At 41.4% G+C, this 24,566-nt stretch overlaps 1 protein-coding gene across 1 annotated transcript in view; it reads right to left on the bottom strand.

The window, feature by feature from the left end:
* The window catches only part of LOC126458006 (bone morphogenetic protein 5-like), a 153,655-nt gene extending 136,592 nt beyond the window's left edge, over window positions 1-17,063 (bottom strand). Inside the window, exon 1 of the mRNA XM_050094780.1 lies at window positions 16,913-17,063. Within this exon, the coding sequence (XP_049950737.1) occupies window positions 16,913-17,056 (144 nt within the window). The 5' untranslated portion in view covers window positions 17,057-17,063. The remainder of the gene's footprint in view (window positions 1-16,912) is intronic.
* Window positions 17,064-24,566: the final 7,503 nt, after the last annotated feature.

The raw sequence follows: 24,566 nt of genomic DNA, 5'->3' as shown, positions 1-24,566 counted from the left end.
ATACTAACAACTTTGCCTTCAAGCGCGGAAAAAATGAATGAGAAAGGCATCACGATCAGATCGTTACTGGCATTTTTCGCCGAAAATCTGGATCACGATCAGATCGTATTTGGCACTAAAAGGGCTAAGGGTCCGTGCACACAGTTTAGATTGCTTTCCCGACGTCTGGGGCGTTCCTTGTGCCATTAGGTGTTTCTGGGAGTAACACATATACAGGACAATGTCCAATCCAACTCTATTATGCACCATTCCAGATCGACTTTTGTTATATATACTCAGAAAATCCCGTCCAAGTAGGACAACACAGCCATTAACAACTTAAGGACGTACACTACCTTATCAAAAGTATCTAGATCCCTAGTAATGGTGTTTAATAGTAATGTGTTCACCCTTCTCCTTTATGATGGTTTCCACTCTACTGGGGATGCTTTCAGTAAGGTGTGTGAATGTCTGTTGAGGAACGGCAGCTGATTCTTGCTCAAGAAGATAAAGATGTTGGACGCTGGAGTCGGGAGTGAAGACGACGTTCTAAATTATCCTTGGATTCAGGTAGGGACTGTGGACAGGTCAGTCAATTTCAGGACTGTTATTGGTGCAAACCATTGCCTCACAGATACTCTTTATGAAAGGATGGATTGTCATGCATTTGCATGTAGCGTTTTCTTAAGTGCAGTAAGGGACCACATCCTAACCATTAAGAACACCCCTATACTGTAACACCACTTCCTTTGTACTTCATTCTGGGCACTACACATGATGGCAGGTAACGTTCTCCAGGCATTAGCCAAACCCAATCCCTTCCATCGGATTGTCACAGGCTATAGCATAATCCATCACACCAATTCACTTAATAGTGGAGATGATCTTTGCACCACTCTCAAGGTTCACTGAGCATTGATGCACAAATGTGTGGCTTACGAGGATCTGCTCGACCACTGAACCCCGTTCTTTTCGAATCTTAGTGAACAGTCACTGTGCTAGCTGGACTGCTGGTAGCATTTTGGAACTCTCGAGTGATTCCTTACACTGATTTCTTGTGACTATTTAACAACCATCCTCCGCTAAGCTTGATGGCCCCCGTCCGTCATTACATGAGATCTGCGTTGTCTTGGTTTACCTGTGTTTGTTTCTTCGCGTTTCCACTTCATATTCACGTCTCCAACAGTCGATTTGGGCAACTTTAGATCCCTGATGAATTTGTTACTCAGGTGGTTTTCAATGAATACTTCACGATAGAAGTTAGTTCGCTCTCCTGACTGAACCATTCTCCTGTTACTGCTCTTCTACTGACAACACAATAGTTCAAAATGGTTCAAATGGCTCTGAGCACTATGGGACTTAACTGCAGAGGTCATCAGTCCCCTAGAACTTAGAACTCTTAAACCTAACTAAGCTAAGGACATCACACACATCCATGCCCGAGGCAGGATTCGAACCTGCGACCGTAGCGGTCGCGCGGTTCCAGACTGTAGCGCCTAGAACCGCTCGGCCACCCCGGCCGGCAATACAATAGTCCTCACCTCTTTTTACACTGTAGGGGCCCTCTCTCGCGTCATGTGATTAAATCCGCATTAGATAGTGATGGCCGTATATTTTTGATTGGATAGTGTAGTTCCACGCAAGCCCGGATGTCTTTCCCTCTCACTCTGAATGAATATTACCGCTACCTACACCACTTAGTGTACAACCAATACATCCCCGATGTTTAAGAGAACATATGATTACTTTACAAATGAGTTAATGTGTTAAATATTTCAAGTTAAGCATACGAAAGATAAAAAAGTTTAGAGAAGATTTGAAATTACGCTTAACGTTTGTTGGATGTCGCCAAGTGCTCTCATTATGAAACACTGGATTAATGTAGTCTCCATTTTAAGCAAAAGCAAGTTTTGTAGCATCCCAATGGCTATGACGTCATATCTCTTGAACTGTGTGTCGCACAGTGATATAATTTTGCATTTACATTCAGTGATCAGCGTGGACACTGCAAAGTGCAATGAAATAGATTTAGTGGTAAAGAGACAATAAAACGTTATCCCCGATGTTAAATTTTTACTGCACGTCATTTTAAGCACAAGTTAGTCTTGCACGCACGTAAACGTCTTCGACGTCATAACTCCTGAACTGTGAGTCGAACAATGATACAATTTTGGAGGTAGCTTCAGTGGTATGTGTGGATACTGTCTGCAAACTGTGTTGCGAATGGGTTCGGTAGTAAAGCAGTATAAATTAAAGCGGCGTGTGTGACGCTGAAGTTTTATTGCATGAAAACCGAAAGTGTAGTAAGCGATAGACGCTTTTCCTTTCGTCATTTTGTGGGGCTTGTCAGCGAGAAAAAGTTCCTTGAATGTTTGAAATTATGTCTAAAGTTTGCTGGAAGTCGCTAAGTGCTCTCATTCTTATGTACTGGATGAATAAAGTCTGGGCATTTGCGTGCCGTTAGTCATACTGCCTCAAGATGCACACACATATTCTAAGTGGAGTACTTGTCTTCTTGTGTTAAACTTTTGACATCAGGTTATACTTCTTAACGCGTAGATTATGACAGCATTTTAAATGTTTAAATTCAGTCAAAAACTAAGCGAAATATTTAAAATGAAGTTTTTTTGCCCCTGGAGGCTGTTCGATAGATAGCCTGCAACTGTTATTGGTTTCTGGGTTCTGGTATATAGTCGCTTAGTGATATACAAAAGGTTGGCTCACATTCTTTACACCAAGTACATACACCCTGGCTTTCTCGGATACCTGCGATCTTGTATGCCGGAAAAATTTACAGACCTTTCCTCTTACATAGCTGGTCAAACAATAATCCTCCACCGATTCCGCACACCGGTGTCCTGCGCTCACATTTACCATGAAATCCCGCAGTTGCCTCACCGTTTCTTACCTAGTGTAACGCCCTGGTACGTACTCTAATATGCGACCACATTACCTGTGTTTGTGGAGACCTACGCTGACATTCGCATTGTGGGTGTGAAATTTGCTTGCACATATCACACTAAAGCTTTTCTACAATTATACTGAATGTGACCAGGCTGACCACATCTGTAGCACATGGTCTCTGCATTAAAAATTACCTTCTTTTCTCTAGTTCTGGTCACCACATCTATTTCTGCGAAAGCTGTCACTGTCACCACTGCTTTCGAAATTCTACTCGCACTTTTCGGGAAATTTCATCTGGAAAACTCCTCCTTGTTGGTGTTGTCATTATATATCAGCTCGTAAGTATTAATGTTTACCTTCCTAATATGGTCAACAGAACTTTCTATGGACTGTTTTTGTCTTTAAATTACCGTTGCAACAGTCCTTACTGCATGTCCTGGAAGGATCAAGCGTTTCGCAACTTCTCATGGCACATCACATTGCCCTAGTATCCCATGTCGACTTTATTCCAGCCACGAACAATAATTTCTCATCATTCTATTCCTCCACCTTTGTAGCTAATTAATTATCTACAAAAGTCAAAATTTCCACTAGTGATTTGTCTGAAAAAGGAGTTACTAACGAGGGGCTTGGTATCTAGGACAGACAAAGAAAAGTTAGCACAGGACTGTTCCCTTCTTCTCTTCTTGCCTTTAACCTCTCTGATACCATGTGCAACACTAAACTGTCCTCTCGCATTTGAGCGACATGGTCAAAAAACTTCTCGATTGCCTCCTAAGATGAGACGTTCTTACCCGTAGTACCTGATGCCATTCGTCTGTCACTGCCATAATCACAAAATAAAAATACCACCAGGTACAGAAAAAGGAAAGGAAATTACTGAAGACCGTCATGATTTATGGCCAAGAGCAGCTGATAAAGTTTCTTTATTGAACAAAGAGTTTCGGTCCGTGGATCATCACTAGGTTCCAGTACACTAATTGAAAGACCATACAAAAGGCTACAAGTATCGTTGAGCCACACAGGGCACGTCACCTCGGCAGGGCTTGAAAAAGGGGGTTGGGAGGGAGTTTCAAGAGGACTAGTAACTATTAGGATGAGTGCAGTTGCCGGCCGGTGTGGCCGAGCGGTTCTAGGCGCTTCGGTCTGGAACTGCGCGACCGCCACGGTCGCAGGTTCGACTCCTGCCTCGGGCATGGATGTGTGTGATGTCCGAAGGTTGGTTAGGTTTAAGTAGTTCTAAGTTCTAGGGGACTATGACCTCAGATGTTAAGTCCCATGGTGCTGAAACCATTTGATGAGTGCAGTTGCGGAGTTTACTTTTGCACCAAGTATCGGTTACGAGTAGTAGTTTTTGTGTTGGACACATCGTGTTGGACGTAATAGAAGGTACAGCGCGAGTGAAGTCATTGTGGGAGTGTGAAGGCAGTTGACTGAATTTGCCTTTCAGACTGCACTCTTTTTTGTGCGTTTACTGTGTGCTGTCCTTATAGTACCATGTGGTAGGTTGAAACTTGCAATTTAAATTAAAGAATCTTAATTGTGTGAGGTTAAAGTTTTCCACTTCAGGGCAAATATATTCACAGAACTTTACCTGAACTAATTTCAATTGATTGTGTCGTGGTTTATGAATTTTAGTGGCTTTTCTATTTTAAAATAATACTACACACTGAAAAGTGTAGGATTCAAAAGAGAATTGTTAGCGATCTTCTACGAAGTGTGTTTCGTTACTTTATAGCGATAATTTTCAGAACATAATTGATTACTCCAAAATAGAAATTTCTATTTTATAAATTATCTAATATATAAGGAACTATCAGGCTCGTTTGCGGTAATGAAACCAACCTTTACCTAGGTTTCAGCCGAAATAATTGAGCCTTGTTCAGAAGATATACCTGAATCTATAATTTGTCTAAGAGGGCATGGTCTAGAAATAAAACTAAAACAGCCTGAATAGGAGTAAGCACATTTTAAAAATGCGATTTTGTTTGGAGCTTTTTAGGGAAATTAAGGGAAACACATATCAGGATGACCGCACACGGATTTTAACCGTCGTCTTCCGGGCTGTGAGTCAAGTGTGCTCTCAATTGCGGCACCGCACTCTGTTTGTATAAATAGGCTTGATGCGCAGTATCCTGGTGTTGTCTGATTGTGTATGTTCATCATATATGACTGTGGAAAAAATGTGTGTTTAAATCACTCTTGTTCAAGCTAGGTCAATGTAGCCTGTGAATACTATTTTCAGTAATATATACGTTGATTGTTAAAGTGCTTTTCTTTTTATTCTGCCATAGACAGCGAAGTACTATCATCTGTTCAAAAATGCTTCAAATGTCTCTGAGCACTATGGGACTTAACTGGTGAGGTCATCAGTCCCCTATAACTTAGAACTACTTAAGCCTAACTAACCTAAGGACACCACACACATCCATGCCCGAGGCAGGATTCGAACCTGCGACCGTAGCGGTCGCGCGGTTCCAGACTGTAGCGCCTAGAACCGCTCGGCCACTTCGGCCGGCACTATCGTCTGTGCGAGTTATTGACATGTAGTCACAACACATGCGCGTCACCATATTACGTGATTTACTGGTGTAACAACCAGTTCGTTAAAACAGTATACTTTGTCTATATGGTCATGTGACTGTAATATTGAACTGTTCAGTTCTTTAAGACATTTTTGTGAACATTTTGAACCATTATCAGTGTCGTAGTTATCTACGCTATTAAGTAATTTTGTTAAACACTTCGTTAACATCATTAAACTGTAGGTAGGAGCGCTGTTATTTTTTACAATACGTTGTATGCTGTGAAAATAATTCTGAAAATATTACTCAAAGTAATGACTAAGACAGGAATAAGAAGATTCATGGTAGGAGTGAACAAAACGACGCCCAGTAAATATCCTAAGAGATCATTAGAGAGGTGAACAGTGGAATCGAATGTCTACAGAGCTGAAAGGTACAGCAACAGTGGCGCAAGTATGTTAGCGGAAAACCAGCAGCCGCTTTAATTATAAACCAGGCGGGTGTGCGAGGATGTTTTTACCTGATATTCGTGCCCAGAAGAACAACTACGAGAAATGTGGTGGTGAAAGCGGACAGCAAATTAAGAGTGGCGAGGAACTGCAGCAAGGAGACTGGAGGCGCATGATGTTAATGACAGAGAGAGCATAGTGCAAGTAAGGTAGTACTGGTCGCAGAATTAGATCCAGCCGTTGCCAATGCAAAAATCCTAGAGGATGAGTACAAAGATGGGTGTGCTGCGCAAACATGGGGAGCTCCGTGTATCGTCGACTTCAAGCAAAATCACGCTGCATTACTAGGAAAGAGTTTCTGAGCGATAATAGCATTGTGAGAAAGAAAAAGGAAAGAAATTATGACTGAGTATGAACCACTGAAGAGCACATAGTTTATAAAGAAGAAGTAGACATGGAACGACATGACTATAATGGGCTGCAGTAGCATAGCCTTAAAATTTTAGGAACATTCAACATGGATTCAAAGCAGAGAAAGAATTGAAAGAAAGAAAGGTGAAAAATCATGACATACGAGGTATACATGTCCAGCATCAGTACATGGACAGAGATGCACTTGTGGAGGGAAGAAGAAAAGAGCGGAAGATGTACTAACTGACTGGAAGCTGTACAGTCTCTCATGGAGCGACATGGTGATAGGATATGTTCTACTATGGGGAAACAATGCGTCAAGTAGGGAATTGTGCAAATAGATATTAATGCCAACAGGGATGTACCATGTAAATACACAAATTTTAATCGACACATGCACGGAAATTAAATTCACGTCACAAGAATATGATAATTGTATTGAGTTTAAATATGGGTTAGTACGAATAGCCATCATTAAGTGTTGATGCGGCCGGCCGAAGTGGCCGTGCGGTTAAAGGCGCTGCAGTCTGGAACCGCAAGACCGCTACGGTCGCAGGTTCGAATCCTGCCTCGGGCATGGATGTTTGTGATGTCCTTAGGTTAGTTAGGTTTAACTAGTTCTAAGTTCTAGGGGACTAATGACCTCAGCAGTTGAGTCCCATAGTGCTCAGAGCCATTTGAACCAAGTGTTGATGCTACTGGCACAAGTAGCAATCCAACATGAAATGAGACTTTTGATTCTGTGACGATCAATGAAATGAACTTTAAACACGAATTTATGCTTAACAGAATACCGGGATCATGTAAGGGAAAGACTGGCTGTTAAAAACCTATATGTCATTTAATGTAAGAAAAGGTTAAGTTGTATTCAAAGACACAGAAGGCTGAAGTGAAATTTGGTGATAGGAAGTAAATCATACCAACAGGCTCATTTAACAACGGCGCCAGGTAACGATTATATAGTAAATGGAGCTGGTTACCAGGTTAGAAACTTGAGTATTGTTAGCCTTTCCCATGAAGAGCCATGTCAAATTGTAAATTATGTTGAGGATTGGGGACATCACAAAAGAACAACGAGAAGATTTGTTTCGAATATTTATGTTTTCGAAATACGACAGATATCCATAATGGAGTTATAAGGGCATTGGAGAAACTCTACATTCGAAAATTAAAAGTCTAGTGATGATGTATTGTTGATGACGACATCACGGAGGATGACTGTGAGTTGCTAACTGATGTGTTACATGCTTTAAGACGAACCCGAATGTGTTAACGTAAAAAAGTGAGAGTTTGTGAAGAGAGAATATTAATTTCTTGGCCGCACTGTGACAATTGAAAGTATCATAAAATCGATAAAAATTTTCTCTCTACTTAAAACCAAAGAGCAATTAAAATTTTTCATAGGTCTCTGTGGTTGTGTTCTGCGTGCTTTTGAAAAAGAATTGGACTTTCGTCCGGAAAGATGAATGCCATAATGATTTTAATGTACTGAACACGGAATTGGTACAAAATAATATCTTACACCAGCCAGGTAGGAACACATAGATCATATAATGCGGTAAAGTCTAAATCGTCCTATGAATCGAAAAGGAAGGGGAGAAGATTTGTGCACTACGGAGATATTTGTTACTGAAATTTCGAGAGAGTTCTTTCCAGGAAGATTCGGATAATATATTACTTCGTCCCACATACAGCTCACGAAATGTCTACGACGAGAAAGTAGAGCTAATACAGAGGTTTACCCATAGTCATTCTACCCACTCGACACTAACGAGTGGAACAGGCAAGGGGGGGGATCAGTACCAGAAGTGCTCTCCGCCGCACACTGTCAGGTGGCTTGCAGAGTACTGATGGATGCAGATGTAGAAGGAGCATTGGAGCATCCCTTTTTGTTTCCGGACTCTCTCTGAATGTCAACACAACAACACAGTACCTCAGAAGAAGTTCTTGGTGTTGTGTGTGGATGTACAAAAATTATATATTGTTTATGGAATATATAATGACTACCAAGATTAGCATTTGTCGTGAAAGACTGTAGATTATTACGTAAACTGAGTCCATCCGATCAGTCTATCATGTAACAAATTAATTTAGACATATCTCGAACGTACAGACAATATAATAGCTGATGCATTTTCTCTTATCCCGGTAAAAATTGATGCTAATCAAGAAAAATGATTTTGATAGGATATTCAAGTGGCTTTATTTTGAACCCATAGAAAGACAGAGGAGTGAGATAATTAGTAAAAAATTGAGGCACTATCAAGGACGATATGTGAATGAAGTTGTTTAACAGCAATTGTGATACCAAAACTACTGACAAATTGAGGAAATACCATAAAATCTATAGCAATTTTTTATATTTGAGGAAAGATGCAAAGAAGGAACAGCGGCACGTGCGTTGGACCAAACAATAATTGTTACTGTTTAGTGAACGGTTATTGTGGACTAAATTAATGCACAGCAAAACTTCCATAATCTGTGCCTTTAATGAGGTGACATGCAGAGTCATGGATAGATTAAATTATTGTTAAATGAAAAGGTGAAACTGAAGATAGTACCAGACATAATCATATGCAAAGCATTAGGCCAAATAATGTCTTAGAGTTATTGGCAGTAGACTTACATCATCCACAAGCCAAAGCATTGAGAAATTTTGAAAATGTCTTAATTGCGTTAGACACATTTCAGAAAGTTCATAAAATTAAAAGCTTTTCAAAAGCTTCAACCAAGTCAGTTAAAAAAAAATGACATGATAATAAAATAATATGTGAAAATAAGATTACCCAATATATATTTTGTGATAATGGGACACAATTCAGTTTCTAGTTTCGGACAGGAGGATGCAAGAAGAGGTAGATGTGAGGGTGCTTACCACCAAACAAGAAACTCAGTTAAATGCTGTATGCATGTACCAGATGGGTTTTACAGGACATATCACAACGATGACCATTGGGTATGGGTTGAGTACATGACTGATTTCAAGAATATTTTGAATTATTTTATCCATAAATTCACAGGATTTGCGCCTGAGAAAAGTATGTCAAATAAGAAGTCAGCATATTTGCAACAAGAAGATATTAACTCCTCACCTAGACAACAAATGGATATCAGTCAAGAGAAAGAATTATAACGAGAGCAGCTAAAGAAGAAAGCCAAGGCGAGAATTTATAAGACAATGAATTCCTGTTCGGGCGGGTATGGCAGCTCATATCCTTATCTAGCCATCCAGACTTAGTGTTACCACGATTTCCACGAATCAAATAAATGCTGGGATTGTTCCTATCTTATAAAGACAATCTTTTTCCTTCGCCATTCTTATGCTCTTCCCCTAATGATCTCGTTGTCGGCGTCAACGGGGCGTTAAACCCTGTTCTTCCTACCTTTTTTTTCTTTTTTTCTTTGAGAATCTGCTATAAGACCTGATAAGTTTCTAGACGGAGTGTTGTTTTCTTAAAGACGCACGAGAAGTTGATTTTTAGAGTGCTTTGAAAACAGCGTTCCGGACACTAACGCTTGTTGATTGGTGTATCCAAAATTAGGTATCATATTTGGTATACGCAGTATAGTAGATTATTGTAGTATTGCGGTAGCACTGGATGGACTTCTGCATGCACATCTATATAATTACTCTGCAGTTCCCAACTAAGTGCCCGGCAGACGGTTCACGGAGCCTTCGTCAAGCTATTTCTCTCCAACAGCGCGCGGGAAAAACGAACATCTTTCCGTGCGAGCTCTGATTTGTCTTATATACAAGGGTCACTTCTCCCTATGTAGATGGGCGCCAACAAAGTATTTTCACATTCAGAAGAAAAAGTTGATAGCTGGAATTTCATGAGAATATCCTACCTCAACGAGAAACGCCATTGTTATAATGATTTAATTCACGTATTATATCTGTGGCACACTGTCCTCTATTTCGCAGCAACCACTCTGCACAGCATGTTATTAATTTCTCCGTTTGAAACCAGATCCCGTATTTTTCCTTCTGATAGCTCTCCACGTGTTCACACAAGGGTGAGTAGATCCCATTTCAGTCGCCTCGACAAATGTTTGGTCGTACCAGAAGTCGAAACCAGCCTCTCCAAATCGCTCTCAGAGAAGTTGTCGTCTCAGTTACGAAGATGGACCTTCACAGTAAGAACAGAATCAGCAGTACATATGGTGGTCTAATTTTGAGATAAAATGACTGAGAGGAGGGTTACGGGAGGTGTCTCAAGTCATAGAGATTCTTGGAATCACACGTCCAGTATCGAGATCCGACGCTTTATCATAACCAAGGAAGATGAAACTGATTCGGGAGAAGCAGCCTTCAAAATCTCCGTCAAGTCAGCCAGATTTTGGTTTTCGATTGTTACCCTGAATCACTGCAGAGAGAATTCAGGGTGATTCCCACTAATCCATGGCTTATTTTCTCGTCAGCCCGAGCTGGTGCTCTGATAACATCAGCATAAATGGCAGATGAATTTCTAACTACCTTAACATTTTCATATTTCAACACTTTCGGAAATCGATTAATAATTTGCGCTTACTGTTTCACTGGAGGAGGCTCAAAGTTCCCCTAAATCTTTGGTGTTCCTTAATGTGGCATCACGTAGGTTTTGTCAGCGACGATTTATTACTCCAGGGGTCCCATTTGAGCAGCCATGTCAGTCAATGAAAAAACTATTACAGGATTATTTTCCAACATTTGACCGGATTAAAAATATCTTGTCAGGTAGGGACCAGAACACTGGTCTTTGGCAGGGAATTTCCACATAAGCTAGTGACACAAAGAAATTTAATCATACTTCTTAGCGTCAAAATCGGCATAAACCTATTTTTAGAGTAAGCAGTAGCTCCAGACTGTACACTGATGATGCTATTCTCACTAAGAAAGATGCTAGATAAACAATTTCTTTAGAAAGACGGTTCATCATAACTTTTATCTAAATGGGACAAAAAGAGTGACATTAACATCTGTTTCTACGTAATAGTATCATTCAAATATCTAAGAGTATCTGCTTGAATCTATGTGGCATTGAAGTGACACAGTAAAGCTGTTTTGGGGAGTGGTAGACTACGTCTACTAAAGACTGCTGGGAAACTGCAGCTACCTCAAGGAAACTGCGTACAAAATCTCACGTTAGACTGACTCTTCAATGTTGTTTCATTGCCCCAGTCAAGAGAATATGGAGGATGCAATCGAATAAATCTAAGGATGCGCTGCTTAGTTTCAGTAGCAAGTATTTTAGATAAAACGAAAGCATTGTCAGTGACATGAAACGAGAAACGTCCGAGCACGGATGATGTTTCGCTCAAGAAAAGCTGGTACCAATATCTGGAAACGCTCTTGCTGCTTTCGGATCAGTAATTTCTTTCTTAAGGGTCATGAAGATTAAGTGAGTAACGCTGAGATGCACCATAGGCAGATAGTAGTCATTGTTTTCCTCGTTACATTAGCGATGGTTCTGGAGATGTGAAAAATTTTACTGAAAAAAGTACCTTCCAGCATGCTATGAAACTTGGCTTACATGAAAGCACAGTTTGGATACAGATTTTCACAGACATGGAACGAAGCAAATTTGAGAAAATGTAGAGTTTCAGTAAGATATTTGTCTATTACTCGTGATTGCCTGTACTGTCTTTCGTTTTGCTTCAGTATAACAGTAAAGTACCGTAGAAAAGATGATAATCAGACTCAGTTATTAGCAACAAAAAATGTTTAAAAGGACAAAAAGAGAGAAGATTCTACAAGTTAGAACAACCTTTGAAGGACGACACACCTTGTAAATTAATGCGTTAGGTACAAAGCGATTACTCATAACATGTCTCATAAAATGTAAGATTGGTAATGTGCGGTTTTTCGCTGCTGCTGATGCGGTACAGAATATTAACGTAGGCGGAAAACTGCAGCTACTAAAGTACGTCGCTCTCACACAGCGTTCTAGCTGGTAATTCAATGAGCAACGTTAATGGAGGCTTCCTCATTATAGCCTATAAACGATTGCTGTGGGTCTGTGAAAACAATTCAGGTTTTTGCAAGTCATCGTTCTCCGTAGTTCGTTACGGCACAGAGAAAGGTTACGCAATTTGTGAACAGTGTGATGGTGACGTGGCTTGACTCTCGCATTTGTAGTCGTCTTTTGGAGACGTCCTTCGTTTGATATTTCATTTAAATGATTTGTTTAAAGTTAACGTGGTGTTGCATCTCGTAAATATTATAAACAAAGAGATTCTCAGCTGATGCTTATAACACTTTTCGCTACATCTCATATAATTTCAGACACTGCTCTTGTTTGACGGACCAAACAAGATATCGCAGTGATAAAACACTGGTATATTATTTACAGCAGCTGGTTCCAAATCCCGAGACAGCAGTCCTGATAAACTTATCAGCCGTGCGTTTCAAGTGCGTGCTAAGTTACACCCTTCCTTAAGGCAGTGACTAACTCCTTCCCCGTACCTTGCTGAACGAGTGGGATAATTCTGCACGTAAGGAAATTAGTGCCGGGAGACGTGAAATTGAATAACGCCAAATAGCGTCTGACGCGAAATTCCTAAATTTACTTTTTTTTCTAAATCATGATACTTAGGATTTAAGTTTTCTAGACACAACAGTGAATTTGTGCGAGTGAAATAAGACATAAAAACACAGTAAAAATGAATATTACAATAACAGTGAACGGAGTGGATATTAATAAATGGCGAATATATTGTTCATTGGTTGAGAAAAGTCGGTGACGATGTGAATTATGTGGCACGAAACAACCTTAAATGTCTTTCATCGTACTCTAATTAATGATGATAAGTGTAACGGTACCATCTAGGTGTTACATTACCATTGGGGAGCTACTTACATAAAGACGCTACGTCAACAACGTGCATCCTGTTACGCTGCTACCGACTGAAGGACTTGCACCAAGCTGTAACACTTTATGATTTCAACATACATCACAAGAAAACGATGCTGTGAGGAGTGGGAGCTGTTCGTTTTAATTTCATGGATGATGCAGTTACTGAGTTTGGCAGTATGTATGTGTTATTAAATAACAAAATAAAAGTCGTGTCTTTTCCATTCACTTTTCTCATCCTACTGGCGCAACTTACCAGCCCCATAATAGTGTATGTTTGCTGTCTCAGCTGCTCTTCTTCATTTTTGTTAAGGTAGAGGGAAACAGTTTTCAAAAAGTTGCTACTAGGCTGTGATTGGTTTTTGCACTGTGGACTTGTACTTAAAATTATAAATAACTGAGAACAGCTTAAATTTAGATAATAACAGTCATTAGACCAAGGAAAGCAGTGTAGTGTCCCTAAATCAGAAGGTGTCAGCCTCACATGGAGGTATATCTCCCTGATAGATGAGGTTTCTGATGCTCTCTTAAAATTATTACGGCCGTTTCAGGTACTTTTTGTAACGATTTCCTTAACGGTCAGTGCTCAGATGAGCTTCTGTAGCATGTCTTCTGACCTTGGGGGCAAATATGTGTTAAACTGTTACAGGAAACACTAGTAATGTTGTGACTAATGATACGTGCCTGAAGTTATTATCTGGCCCATAAATTTTAGGTGTTGTCTTAATACTGTCTCCATGGTTCACTGTGTTTCATATAGAATAACGTTAGGGGACGTGTCAGGTTACCCGTCAATCGGCGTATTTCGTGTTTAAATACTGCTGTGTATTAGTTTGTTTTCAAATGCAGCTTTGCTGTCCGCTATCCTTGGCGTTTCTCCTTGAGAAGCGATTGTTATAGTCTTACTTATGTGATCTAGTTGTTATTCTGTTGTACTGAATTTAAAAAGGTCGAAAGTTAACTGGGCTGAAATCTCGAACGCATACATTAATCAGTGAAGTCGAAAACTTTTTAGAAGTCGTCATATCTATTTGTCCAGTTTTCTATCGTGAACATCTTATTTACAAAAGGCGGTAGGTCAATTTATTTTAATTAAAATTTCCAGATGAGTGACTAATTACGTACCTACTGATAGATTACAATAGTGTGTCCGAACTGACTTGAACGTTGATCCTTGCTTTGACAGCAATGATCTGAGCATCTGAGCTATCCAGGCGTGGTTCACGAACGTTGCTCAAAGCTTTAATAGACAATTCGTTGCTCCTAAATCGACATCTTCGTCCTTAACGGTTTACATCTTCACAGTGGCGAAAGTATCAGTATATACAACGACTTGCAATTTCACCTCCCAAGTCATGCTAATCAATTGCAGTTACCCTGGCTCGAGAAATTTTGAATCTGAACCGATATAAAACTAATTTTATCTGCCTCTACGGAAATAATTGCGCAGGTAGGTGATTCGTTCTCGGTGATAGAAAACTCTTTCAGAGTGTGAAGAACGTCATTATATTACAGAATAAAGAACGTTGGAGAGTATTTGTGCTCTAAACACACTACTGGTATCACGCTGAAAATTGTCAAGTCAGGTTCGTTTATGTGCAACTGACTAAACCACTTTGATCACGACATGACGCGTTTCGCCTGTATTTTTTTAAACGAATAATCGGCGGAGAGTTTGTAGCAGCTGTTCTGCTTAAAATATTTCGAATCATCATTAGACTAGCGGCAGTTCGAAAAACTGTAAGCAGAACAGAAGCCTTAAATCTAGGAAAGCGAGCACTCGTGTCAAGCAGCAGCTATAGACTGGCCATTGATGATGAACTTCAGAACATAAAGGCCAAACGCGAATGGCATGATAACAGTGGTTAAATTCGGTCGCACATAGACTGACCTAACGCCACAATCAACATAATATCGCATGCAACTCAGGACGACAGGGCAACAAAAAATTAAGATGTTTCATTACTCGTAATCCGACCAATTATGTGACATTGGTGCTCCACTTAATAGCAATATGTAGACGATGGCTTTGCTGCATTTCTCTGCCCTACGTCACCTGAACACAAATTTGTAATCTCGAGACAAAAGGAAGAACTAGCTGCAAGGGAAGCACAATAAATGTATTGATATGTATTGGAATATTAAATTTTTCGCCTACATGGTCTAGGTTTCAGTGAGAATCCCTAGGCTCCAACGTTTCGACGCCTTTGTTGCAGCGCTCTTCTGACGAAAACTCAACACTGCTCAGTGTAGCGCAAGGGCGCCCATTTTCGGAGACAAGGGAAGGTGGGGAGGGGGGCGCCCTATTCCCTTATTCTCAGGGATAGGAAAAAATATGGTACAGTCAGGCAATTTTCCTTAAAGAAGATAATTACACAGGTTCTTAGGGTCGGAACTGTAACTTCTTCTGGCTACTTACAAGTCGTCATTCGTCTTGCAAGATATTAAAATTATCCATATCACCGGGTCTAGCCCCCCCCCCCCCCCCCATAAACTATGGTATTAGCGCCCTTGGCCAGGTGTGTTACAAAAGGCTTGAAAAATGCTCTCGTCAATTATTCTGGGCATTTATTTGTGGATAAACCTCATACAACTGTAGAAATAAAACCTTGAACTTAATAATTTGACGGAGAATGTTGCAGCTCTACTATCTAAGAAGTTGTGCTGTGTATGGCATTCCATGCCACGTAAAAGTACAATTGGTGCATTTTTCCAAATTGTGGGCGGTGGAAGGGGATGCAAGGAGAGTTGGCAAGACCTGGTCGGAACTAAGGGAATGGTCAAGACAGAGAGGGACAGCGACTTTTCCTGGATACGCTATACCCCTAGAAGGGCCAAAGCAATGAAGTAAGTCAGTCCTAATTGTTCCAAGTACAAAAAAATGAGTATAATCCAAAAATGTCACGGTAGGTTTCGTTATAACACGGTTGACGTTAATTTCGGAGGTTTTGATACACCTGTCAGTCATCTGTCGATATATATGAAACCACTTAATGTGCCTGTTACTTACGTTAATCTGTTTGGATCAAGTGGAAGACAGAAGTAGTTTAGTCGTTTATCCTCTAGAAATTTATAGCCAAACGGAATTACATTTCAAGACACTGGATGCTGAAGTCAGTTGAACATATTATCACATCCACGTCATGTGCAATTACTCTTTTGTACTAGTCAATGTCTGCTAATATCTGGCGCATAGGATATTGAGAAGCACTGCACTTAATATTTTCCCCAGAATCTTATAGCCACTGCAGCTGACGTGGTTAAATCGTAAATTCATTGTTAATTAATCACATAAGATTATGAAGCGTCCTTTCATGCGAATTGAGTATACAATAAAGATATTTGTTAAGATTGTATAATCAGCTAGAATTTAATATCGTACTAGATTCTGGTGTCGTATTCAGTGAATGGTATTTACAAATAATTAATTTTTAACTTCTTATTGAGCTTGTTTCAGTAACACTGGTGAGATACTTCGTAGCAATGTGAAACTGTTTTCTTTGTTTTTTAAGGATAATGTTTAAGCCACATGTGGTTCGTGTGTTGTGGATGAAAATATCTGCCTTAAGAGCCGTGAGTAATTCTTATTTGCTTATGGAATGGGACCATTAAGTTTTGATTCTACGGCTTAGGATAATGGTCAGATGTTCGGAACCTGAAGCTCCCATTTTTAAAAACGCTCGAACTCAAAATCCCACATTTTCTTGGAGTTAAAGGACAGTTAGGAGTCTGCTGGTCGGTTTAGTAAGGATGAGGCTGATTATTCTGAAAGCCGAAGTCACCAGCGGATATCGGCGCGAGCGGGTCCCACCTGCTGAAGTTGGGCGATTGCCGGCGCGCCCACTGAGGATGACGCCACAAGTGGAGCCGGCGAGGGCGCCGGCGCCGGCGAAGCGGAGCACGCAGACGCGAGCAGCAGGCCGCAGCCGCACCACCACAACAATGCGCGAGCCATCACTGCCGCGGCGCGCCGCCCGCACCCAATTATATTGGGAGTGGGGAAAAACCCTGGCAGCCCGCGGCCTACCGTCACCGGAGGCGGGGCTCCCCTCCCGGGCCCCGCGCGCCCACCCGATTGTCCTAAGCCGGCGCTCACGACGAAAACTCGACAACGCGTTCTCGTGTAGCCACCCCTTCCACCGATGCTTTTCTTGTTTTGGTTGCGGACTCTCGTATTCGCGACTTGACAGCATTTGCTGACTTATCAGTTTATCGCCTTTCTTGGAAGGGTCGGGAGGTACTTCCTATGAAGTCCAGGAGCTATTTATGTACCGCGAGGGTTTTGAACTCGTAGCTAGTGCCTCGTTCTTCTTATTAGTTAAAAAAGTCAACATGATGTGCACAGAGGAAATTGAACTTCAGAATCTGAACGCCTCTTTGCAGCGTACTATATCAGCTTCTCAATTAGCATGCATGTTACTTCCTGGAATCGTTTCATAACTAGTCTCCACATAACAGAGTTAAAAGCAATTATCTACATAATAATAGTAGTTTTCCTAATCCGATGCATATCTTGCTTTAGGTTGTAGGCTTACAAGGAGCGATTATTTCACAAGACCTTTATTTATTTTTAAAAAAACAGGCAGATGAATTACAGAAATCAACCAAATATTTGTGTGTTCTCTCTTCCGGGAGACCTTCCGAGGGCAGTTCGGATGTCTTCGATGAGGGAGAAACTTTACGTCACAAATGCTTCGATCGAGACTCGCTGAATATTTCACGAGAACACACACCTATTGGCGCATAGATATTGAACCCATTTGAGACGCACAGTATTGCTGTTTCACTGGAGAGCGGGAGAACTAAATTTAATGCATTGTGGAATCCACAACCACAAGAATCTCGTCTAAACACACACAATGCGAATGCGTCACCTTGTGCATGCATTTTTTCAAGTATATGTGCTTCTCAAACGGACGTAGCTCTGGCACTGCAGCGTGTGTATATAACAGCGGCCATTGTTGGCAGCTGTCCCGGCTGCCGAAATACTCAATGGCCCCGGAGCCTGAGCTATTCTAGCGTAACATCCAATTTTCACAGAATCATTCCTCCTCCTTCGTCGACGGTACAGTAAAAACTGCTGTGCAGAGTAAGCTCACCGCTGACGGCTAACCTCGTGAACCAAATACGGATTTTCCATTCGGTATCGAAGAAAAATATAGTATGTATTATGTTCTGCTGACCACATTTAAGTTATTCAGCGGATGTGCAGTGTTCGTGATTGCTGTTGTGTGGCAGAATTCCTACTGTGTGTTCTTTTAGTCTACTCTGGTATTTCTTCGTAAATTCGTGTATTTTCCGTTGCTGTTACGCTTTGATGTTTGTGATCGTCCTTAAATGAGACAGTAAATTTCAGTTCCGCTTTCAAACTTTGTTTCTTGGTAGGTGGAATACCCATCCAATTAGTTTTTTAGCTGTTTCCCAGAACTGACGTCAAGGCTGCGCAGTGTTCGTTGGAGTGATTCCCCAGTGCTCGCTCGGAAAATAAGAAAGGTGCGACTCTCACTACAACACTGTTTCGTCAATGTATTAACGGGTGGTAAGCTCTGTGCTTAAACTAAAACGTGTAGCCCGCTGGCACAAACAATGACAAGCTTCTTGCATCCAAATTGATTGGAAACCGATTCAGACTTGGATGATGCTGACAGTAGTTATACCATCCTTAACTACATGGTGTAGAACCTAACTCACTGCTACTAAAGATTGGAAATCTCTTATGTAGCCTTAGAAAACTCATTTGTGCGCGACAGAAGCTGAATCGTCTCTCCAGACAGCTTATTTCTCAAATTAAAGGTCGTGATCCCCATTGCATGGTATCTAGTGAAATAATACAGTTGTGAAGATGTTCGTAATTTTCGGTGTATTGTATGAAACTTATCTTTAATTTTTGATTTATTATGCATGGCACACTTTTGCATTACTAGATGAATGCTTTCTAAGGCATTCCAGACACAGTAAATATTGATAATGCTCTTCGGCATTGCGTTAATTGATGTCGCTAAAACTCTGTGATATTTGGGAGAACTTCGTCTCTTTCAAGCGATGATGTCGACTATTGGTGGAAAACGCTAGCAAAGTCTGACTGTCGTGGTGAAACAGAAATATTTGATACTCTCTTGCCTCATCACATGAACATGGCGACTTCGTGCTTCGTCGAAGTGTCGCAGAGCTTCAATGACTGTTTCTGACACAACTCACAGGAACCTCCACAACAAAAAGGAAATTTTATGTGTATCAGAGGATGATTTTCTGTGATAACTTTTTTTGCATAGCGAATATCATATTAAAACAACAGAGCAAGTGTGAACGCGGCAACTGTGTGTCGCAGATAAACGTTTACTTGGAAAACTATACGATTTGCATCGTTGAGTGAGTCGATTAATTCATGTTCACTTCAGCATTTTTTGTTCGTTCACATCGACGGATGTTAATTTCCAACCCTCTTTTCCCGACAACTCTATATGGAAATCATTTATATCGTAATGGATTCCCGAGTTTCAGATCTGATTTTCGTTAGGTTAATGCGAAACAAAGCCAGATAGTGAAACAATATTTGAGTGCGGTTCATCTTCAGTAGCAGCAGAAATAAAGCGAAAAATGTAAATTACTATGCTATAATTTCTTTCGTGCAGATGTGTATTCGATGTTAATACATTTCTCTTTGCAGAAAAGCATGCCTTGTTATTGACCGGCGGCACTTAATATCCTCCTTACTTCAGTCTTCGTCATTTTTCTCATATCCTAATCTGATACCACAGCATCGCCTGATTTAATGTGATTATGCACTATTCATCTTGCTTTTCTTTGATCAATTTTGATTTGATATGCTCTTCTCAAGAGACTTTACCTTCGTACCACTCATCGTTCGGTCCTTTGCTGTCTGTGACAGCAGGACGTCATCACAAACCTTAATTTTTTTCTTTTTCCTGGGCTTTAATTCCTTTCTCAAATTTCTCCTTTGTTTTATCAACTGCTTGCTCTGTGTGCAAACTGAGTGACGCGGGGAATGGGCTTCATACTTGTCTCACTGCCTTCTCACTTACCCATCCCTCTCCTATCTTTCAACTCTTACAACTGCAGTCTCGTTTACGTACAAGTTGTATTCTTCCCTGAGACAGTGCGTAAATTACATGTTTTTTAAATAAAAAGTCTATTTGAGAGTAGGAATTGCCCACAAGAAACACTTTTAACTTGCTTTCAAATTTAACTTCTCTATTTGCCAGGCATTTTACATCATTTTTCCAGAAAGTAGCGAATAATATTGCAATCAAGCGCTTTCTTGACTAATTTAAAGTCTATTTTACTTTTACTAGAAGAAACAACAGGATACCTGCAGCACATGTAAACACAAGAGCAGCACTGAAAGACAACACGGAACTGTCGGAAGTACATCACGAAAATATGAATTACCCAAGAGAAAGAGAGAGGCATGTAGTTAGTTGGTGAGGTAAAAAGCTTATCCTTAACAAACAAAGAAAACAGTTTCACATTACTACGAAGTATCTCACCAGTCACATTCAGATTTGCTTGTGTCAGCAATAAAGTGCATACATCAGAACGCCATGGTCATGTAGTTCACGGAGTCTACGCAAAGTTAGTTTGTTGCAGACGCTGTGGACAATATGACCATGGCATTCTGCTGTATACACTTTATTGCTGACACTCGCAAATAATGCGATAGGTATGACCTCCTTCAGAAAGGCACTAAATGCCGGAAACCGGTAAAGGAATTAAATTTCTTTCACGTAACTAGTTGCTTATTATGTCATTACATACGACTACAGTTGCTGAGAATGGGTAAAATACTAAACTTAAATAGACATCTTAAAGTCGTCTTTCGGGCGCCCAAAAAAATCAAATCGGTGTTGCGCCCTGTGAAGGACATTCATGGCAACAGTTTCTGCATATGTACAATATTTCATACGCATGTGGTAATAGCTGCGTGGGACAGTCTATTAAAACTTATTCCCAGCGTTGTGCTGCACTTTAAGTGGCACATATAACACTGTAATATACACTACTGGCCATTAAAATTGCTACACCACGAAGATGACGTGCTACAGATGCGAAATTTAACGTACAGGAAGAAGATGCTGTGATATGCAAATGATTAGCTTTTCAGATAGTTCACACAAGGTTGGCGCCGGTGGCGACGCCTACAATGTGCTGACATGAGGAAAGTTTCCAACCGATTTCTCATACATAAACAGAAGTTGACCGGCGTTCCCTGGTGAAACGTTGTTGTGATGCCTCGCGTAAGGAGGAGAAATGCGTACCATCACGTTTCCGACTTTGATAAAGGTCGGATTGTAGCCTATCGCGATTGCGATTTATCGTATCGCGACATTGCTGCTCGCGTTGGTCGAGATCCAATGACTGTTAGCAGAATATGGAATCGGTGGGTTCAGGAGGGTAATACGGAACGCCGTGGTGGATCCCAACGGCCTCGTATCACTAGCAGTCCAGATGACAGGCATCTTATCCGCATGGCTGTAGCGGATCGTGCAGCCACGTCTCGATCCCTGAGTCAACAGATGGGGACGTTTACAAGACGACAACCATCTGCACGAACAGTTCGACGACGTTTGCAGCAGCATGGACTATCAGCTCGGAGACCATAGCTGCGGTTACCCTTGACGCTGCATCACAGACAGGAGCGCCTGTGATGGTGTACTCAACGACGAACCTGGGTGCACGAATGGCGAAACGTCATTTTTTCGGATGAATCCAGGTTCTGTTTACAGCATCATGATGGTCGCATCCGTGTTTGGCGACATCGCGGTGAAGGCACATTGGATTCATCATCTCCATACTGGCGTATCACCCGGCGTGATGGTATGGGGTGCCATTGGTTACGTGTCTCGGTCACCTCTTGTCCGCAATGACGGCACTTTCAACAGTGGACGTTACATTTCAGATGTGTTACGACCCGTGGCTCTACCCTTCATTCGATCCTTGCGAAACCCTACATTTCAGCAGGATAATGCACGACTGCATGTTGCAGGTCCTGTACGGGCCTTTCTGGGTGCAGAAAATGTTCGACTGCTGCCCTGGCCAGCACATTCTCCAGATCTCTCACCAATTGAAAACGTCTGGTCAATGGTGACCGAGCAACTGGCTCGTCACAATACGCCAGTCACTACTCTTGATGAACTGTGGTATCGTGTTGAAGCTGTATGGGTAGCTGTACCTGTACACGCCATCCAAGCTCTATTTGACTCAATGCCCAGGCGTATCAAGGCCGTTATTACGGCCAGAGGTGGTTGTTCTGGGTACTAATTTCTCAGGTTCTATGCACCCAAATTGCGTGAAAATGTAATCACATGTCAGTTCTAGTATAATATATTTGTCCAATGAATACCCGTTTATCATCTGCATTTCTTCTTGGTGTAGCAATTTTAATGGCCAGTAGTGTAGAGCCATCTGCGATTACGGAACACAGCCTTTCAGCCTTACGAAAAAGCCCAAGACTTTGTTTGAGCTGACAAGGATTTTAGACCATGCTTCAAACTGTAGGGGCTCATTATGCAAAGAGACGGTGGAAAGTTGAATGTGCGTCAACAGTTTTGATAATGGTTCAAATGGCTCGAAGCACTATGGGACTAAACATCTGAGGTCAATCAGTCCCCTAGAACTACTTAAACCTAACTAACCTAAGGACATCACACACATCCATTCCGAGGCATGATTCGAACCTGCGACCGTAGCAGCAGCGCGGTTCTGGACTGAAGCGCCTTGAACCGCTCGGCCACAACGCCCGGCAACAGTTTTGATAGAAATACGGGATACGCACTCAGCAGTGCCTGGAAGCGGACAGTTGATACTGAGACACTGCATAGCAGTATGTTCTGAATTATAAATTGTGGCGGAAACAAAGACGCCATGGATGACATTTCGTCGTTATAATCGCTGGTCGCTGTGGACACGACTTAGTGAGCAGCAACAATACTACATCATTTACTTAGTGACCGTCGCCGGTAGCTGGGTGGTCAGCGCAACAAATGTCAATCCTAAGGCCCGGGTTCGATTCCCGGCTGGGTCGGAGATTTTCTCCGCCCAGGGACTGGGTGTTGTGTTGTACTAATCATTATCATTTCATCCCCATCGACGCGCAAGTCGTCGAAGTGGCATCGAATCGAAAGATTTGCCCCCGCGAACGGTCTATCCGACGGGAGGCCCTAGCCACACGACATTTACATTTATTATTTACGTAGTAATATTCCGTTACTTCTTTGTCAGTTACTTTTCTGGCGAAGCAGTGGTGAATATTATCGAAAGCTCGGATTTTTGCAGAAAGTTTAGGTGACAAGTGCATGGAGGCAACTCAGGACAACAAATCCGCCACGATAGGCTTCGTGTTTATGACTTTCCAGTGCAGTTTGAAGATATACAGTGAGTCCAAGAAGTATTCGTCTAGGTGCATATCTTTTAGAAAATAAAGTCTGTGTAACATGAAAAGAAATGCATACAAAATCTAAAGAGTGAGTCATGTAAGAAGTATCATGGTAAGTCATTTTTGTTGAAAAGCAAGGAAATAAATAAATCCACATCGACAGCGAGGTTAACAAAATAGAAAATGTAATACAAGAACTATATCATAAGCATCGGTCCACCATCTGAACATGCCGAAATTCTGCGCGCAGTGATTAAACTATAACGCTGACCCACGGCACACACTAGAGTCAAACGTGCGCGGCCCCACTCTATCGCTTGTTGTGGTTCTGAACGGCGGCGATACAGTGCAATTAGCGCCATGGGTCGTAATGATAGTAGGACGACTCTGATCGAAAGGAAACTTATTCTGCGCTTACATAATGAGTGCAAATCTTCTTACGAGATTGCTAAAGTAGTCGGTAGATCTAGATGGACGGTTCAGTTGATAATAGATCAATTTTGCGCAACAAAATTATTAAGATACCAACCACAAACCGGACGCCCTCACACTTTGACTGATGCAGACGTGAGATTTATCATGAGGGAAATGGAGAAGAAACCTAAAATCAGCACTCCTAAGTTTGCTGGGGAGTAAGAGTCTAAGGGGAAGAAGGTATGTGCCAACACAATCAGAAATACCTTCAGCCGACCGGAGTGGCCAAGCTGTTCTAGGCGCTACAGTCTGGAACCGCGCGACCGCTACGGTCGCAGGTTCGAATCCTGCCTCGGGCATGGATGTGTGTGATGTCCTTAGGTTAGTTAGGTTTAAGTAGTTCTAAGTTCTAGGGGACTGATGACTTCAGATGTTAAGTCCCATAGTGCTCAGAGCCAAAACGTATGGTTATCGCGGCCGGGTAGCGCGCAAGAAATTTTGGATCAGTGAACAGAATCGCAAGAAACGTCTTCATTTTGCGGTGGAATATAGATTCAAAAAAGGAAGACTTCTGGAATAGAGTAATATTTTCTGATGAGAGTAAATATAACGTATTCGGGTCAGATGGCAGGCGAATGGTGTGGCGTAAGAAGAATGC

The sequence above is a fragment of the Schistocerca serialis genome, chromosome 2 (assembly GCF_023864345.2).
Source record: "Schistocerca serialis cubense isolate TAMUIC-IGC-003099 chromosome 2, iqSchSeri2.2, whole genome shotgun sequence".
Lineage (NCBI taxonomy): Eukaryota > Metazoa > Arthropoda > Insecta > Orthoptera > Acrididae > Schistocerca > Schistocerca serialis.
This window is presented reverse-complemented; position numbering and strand designations above follow the sequence as displayed.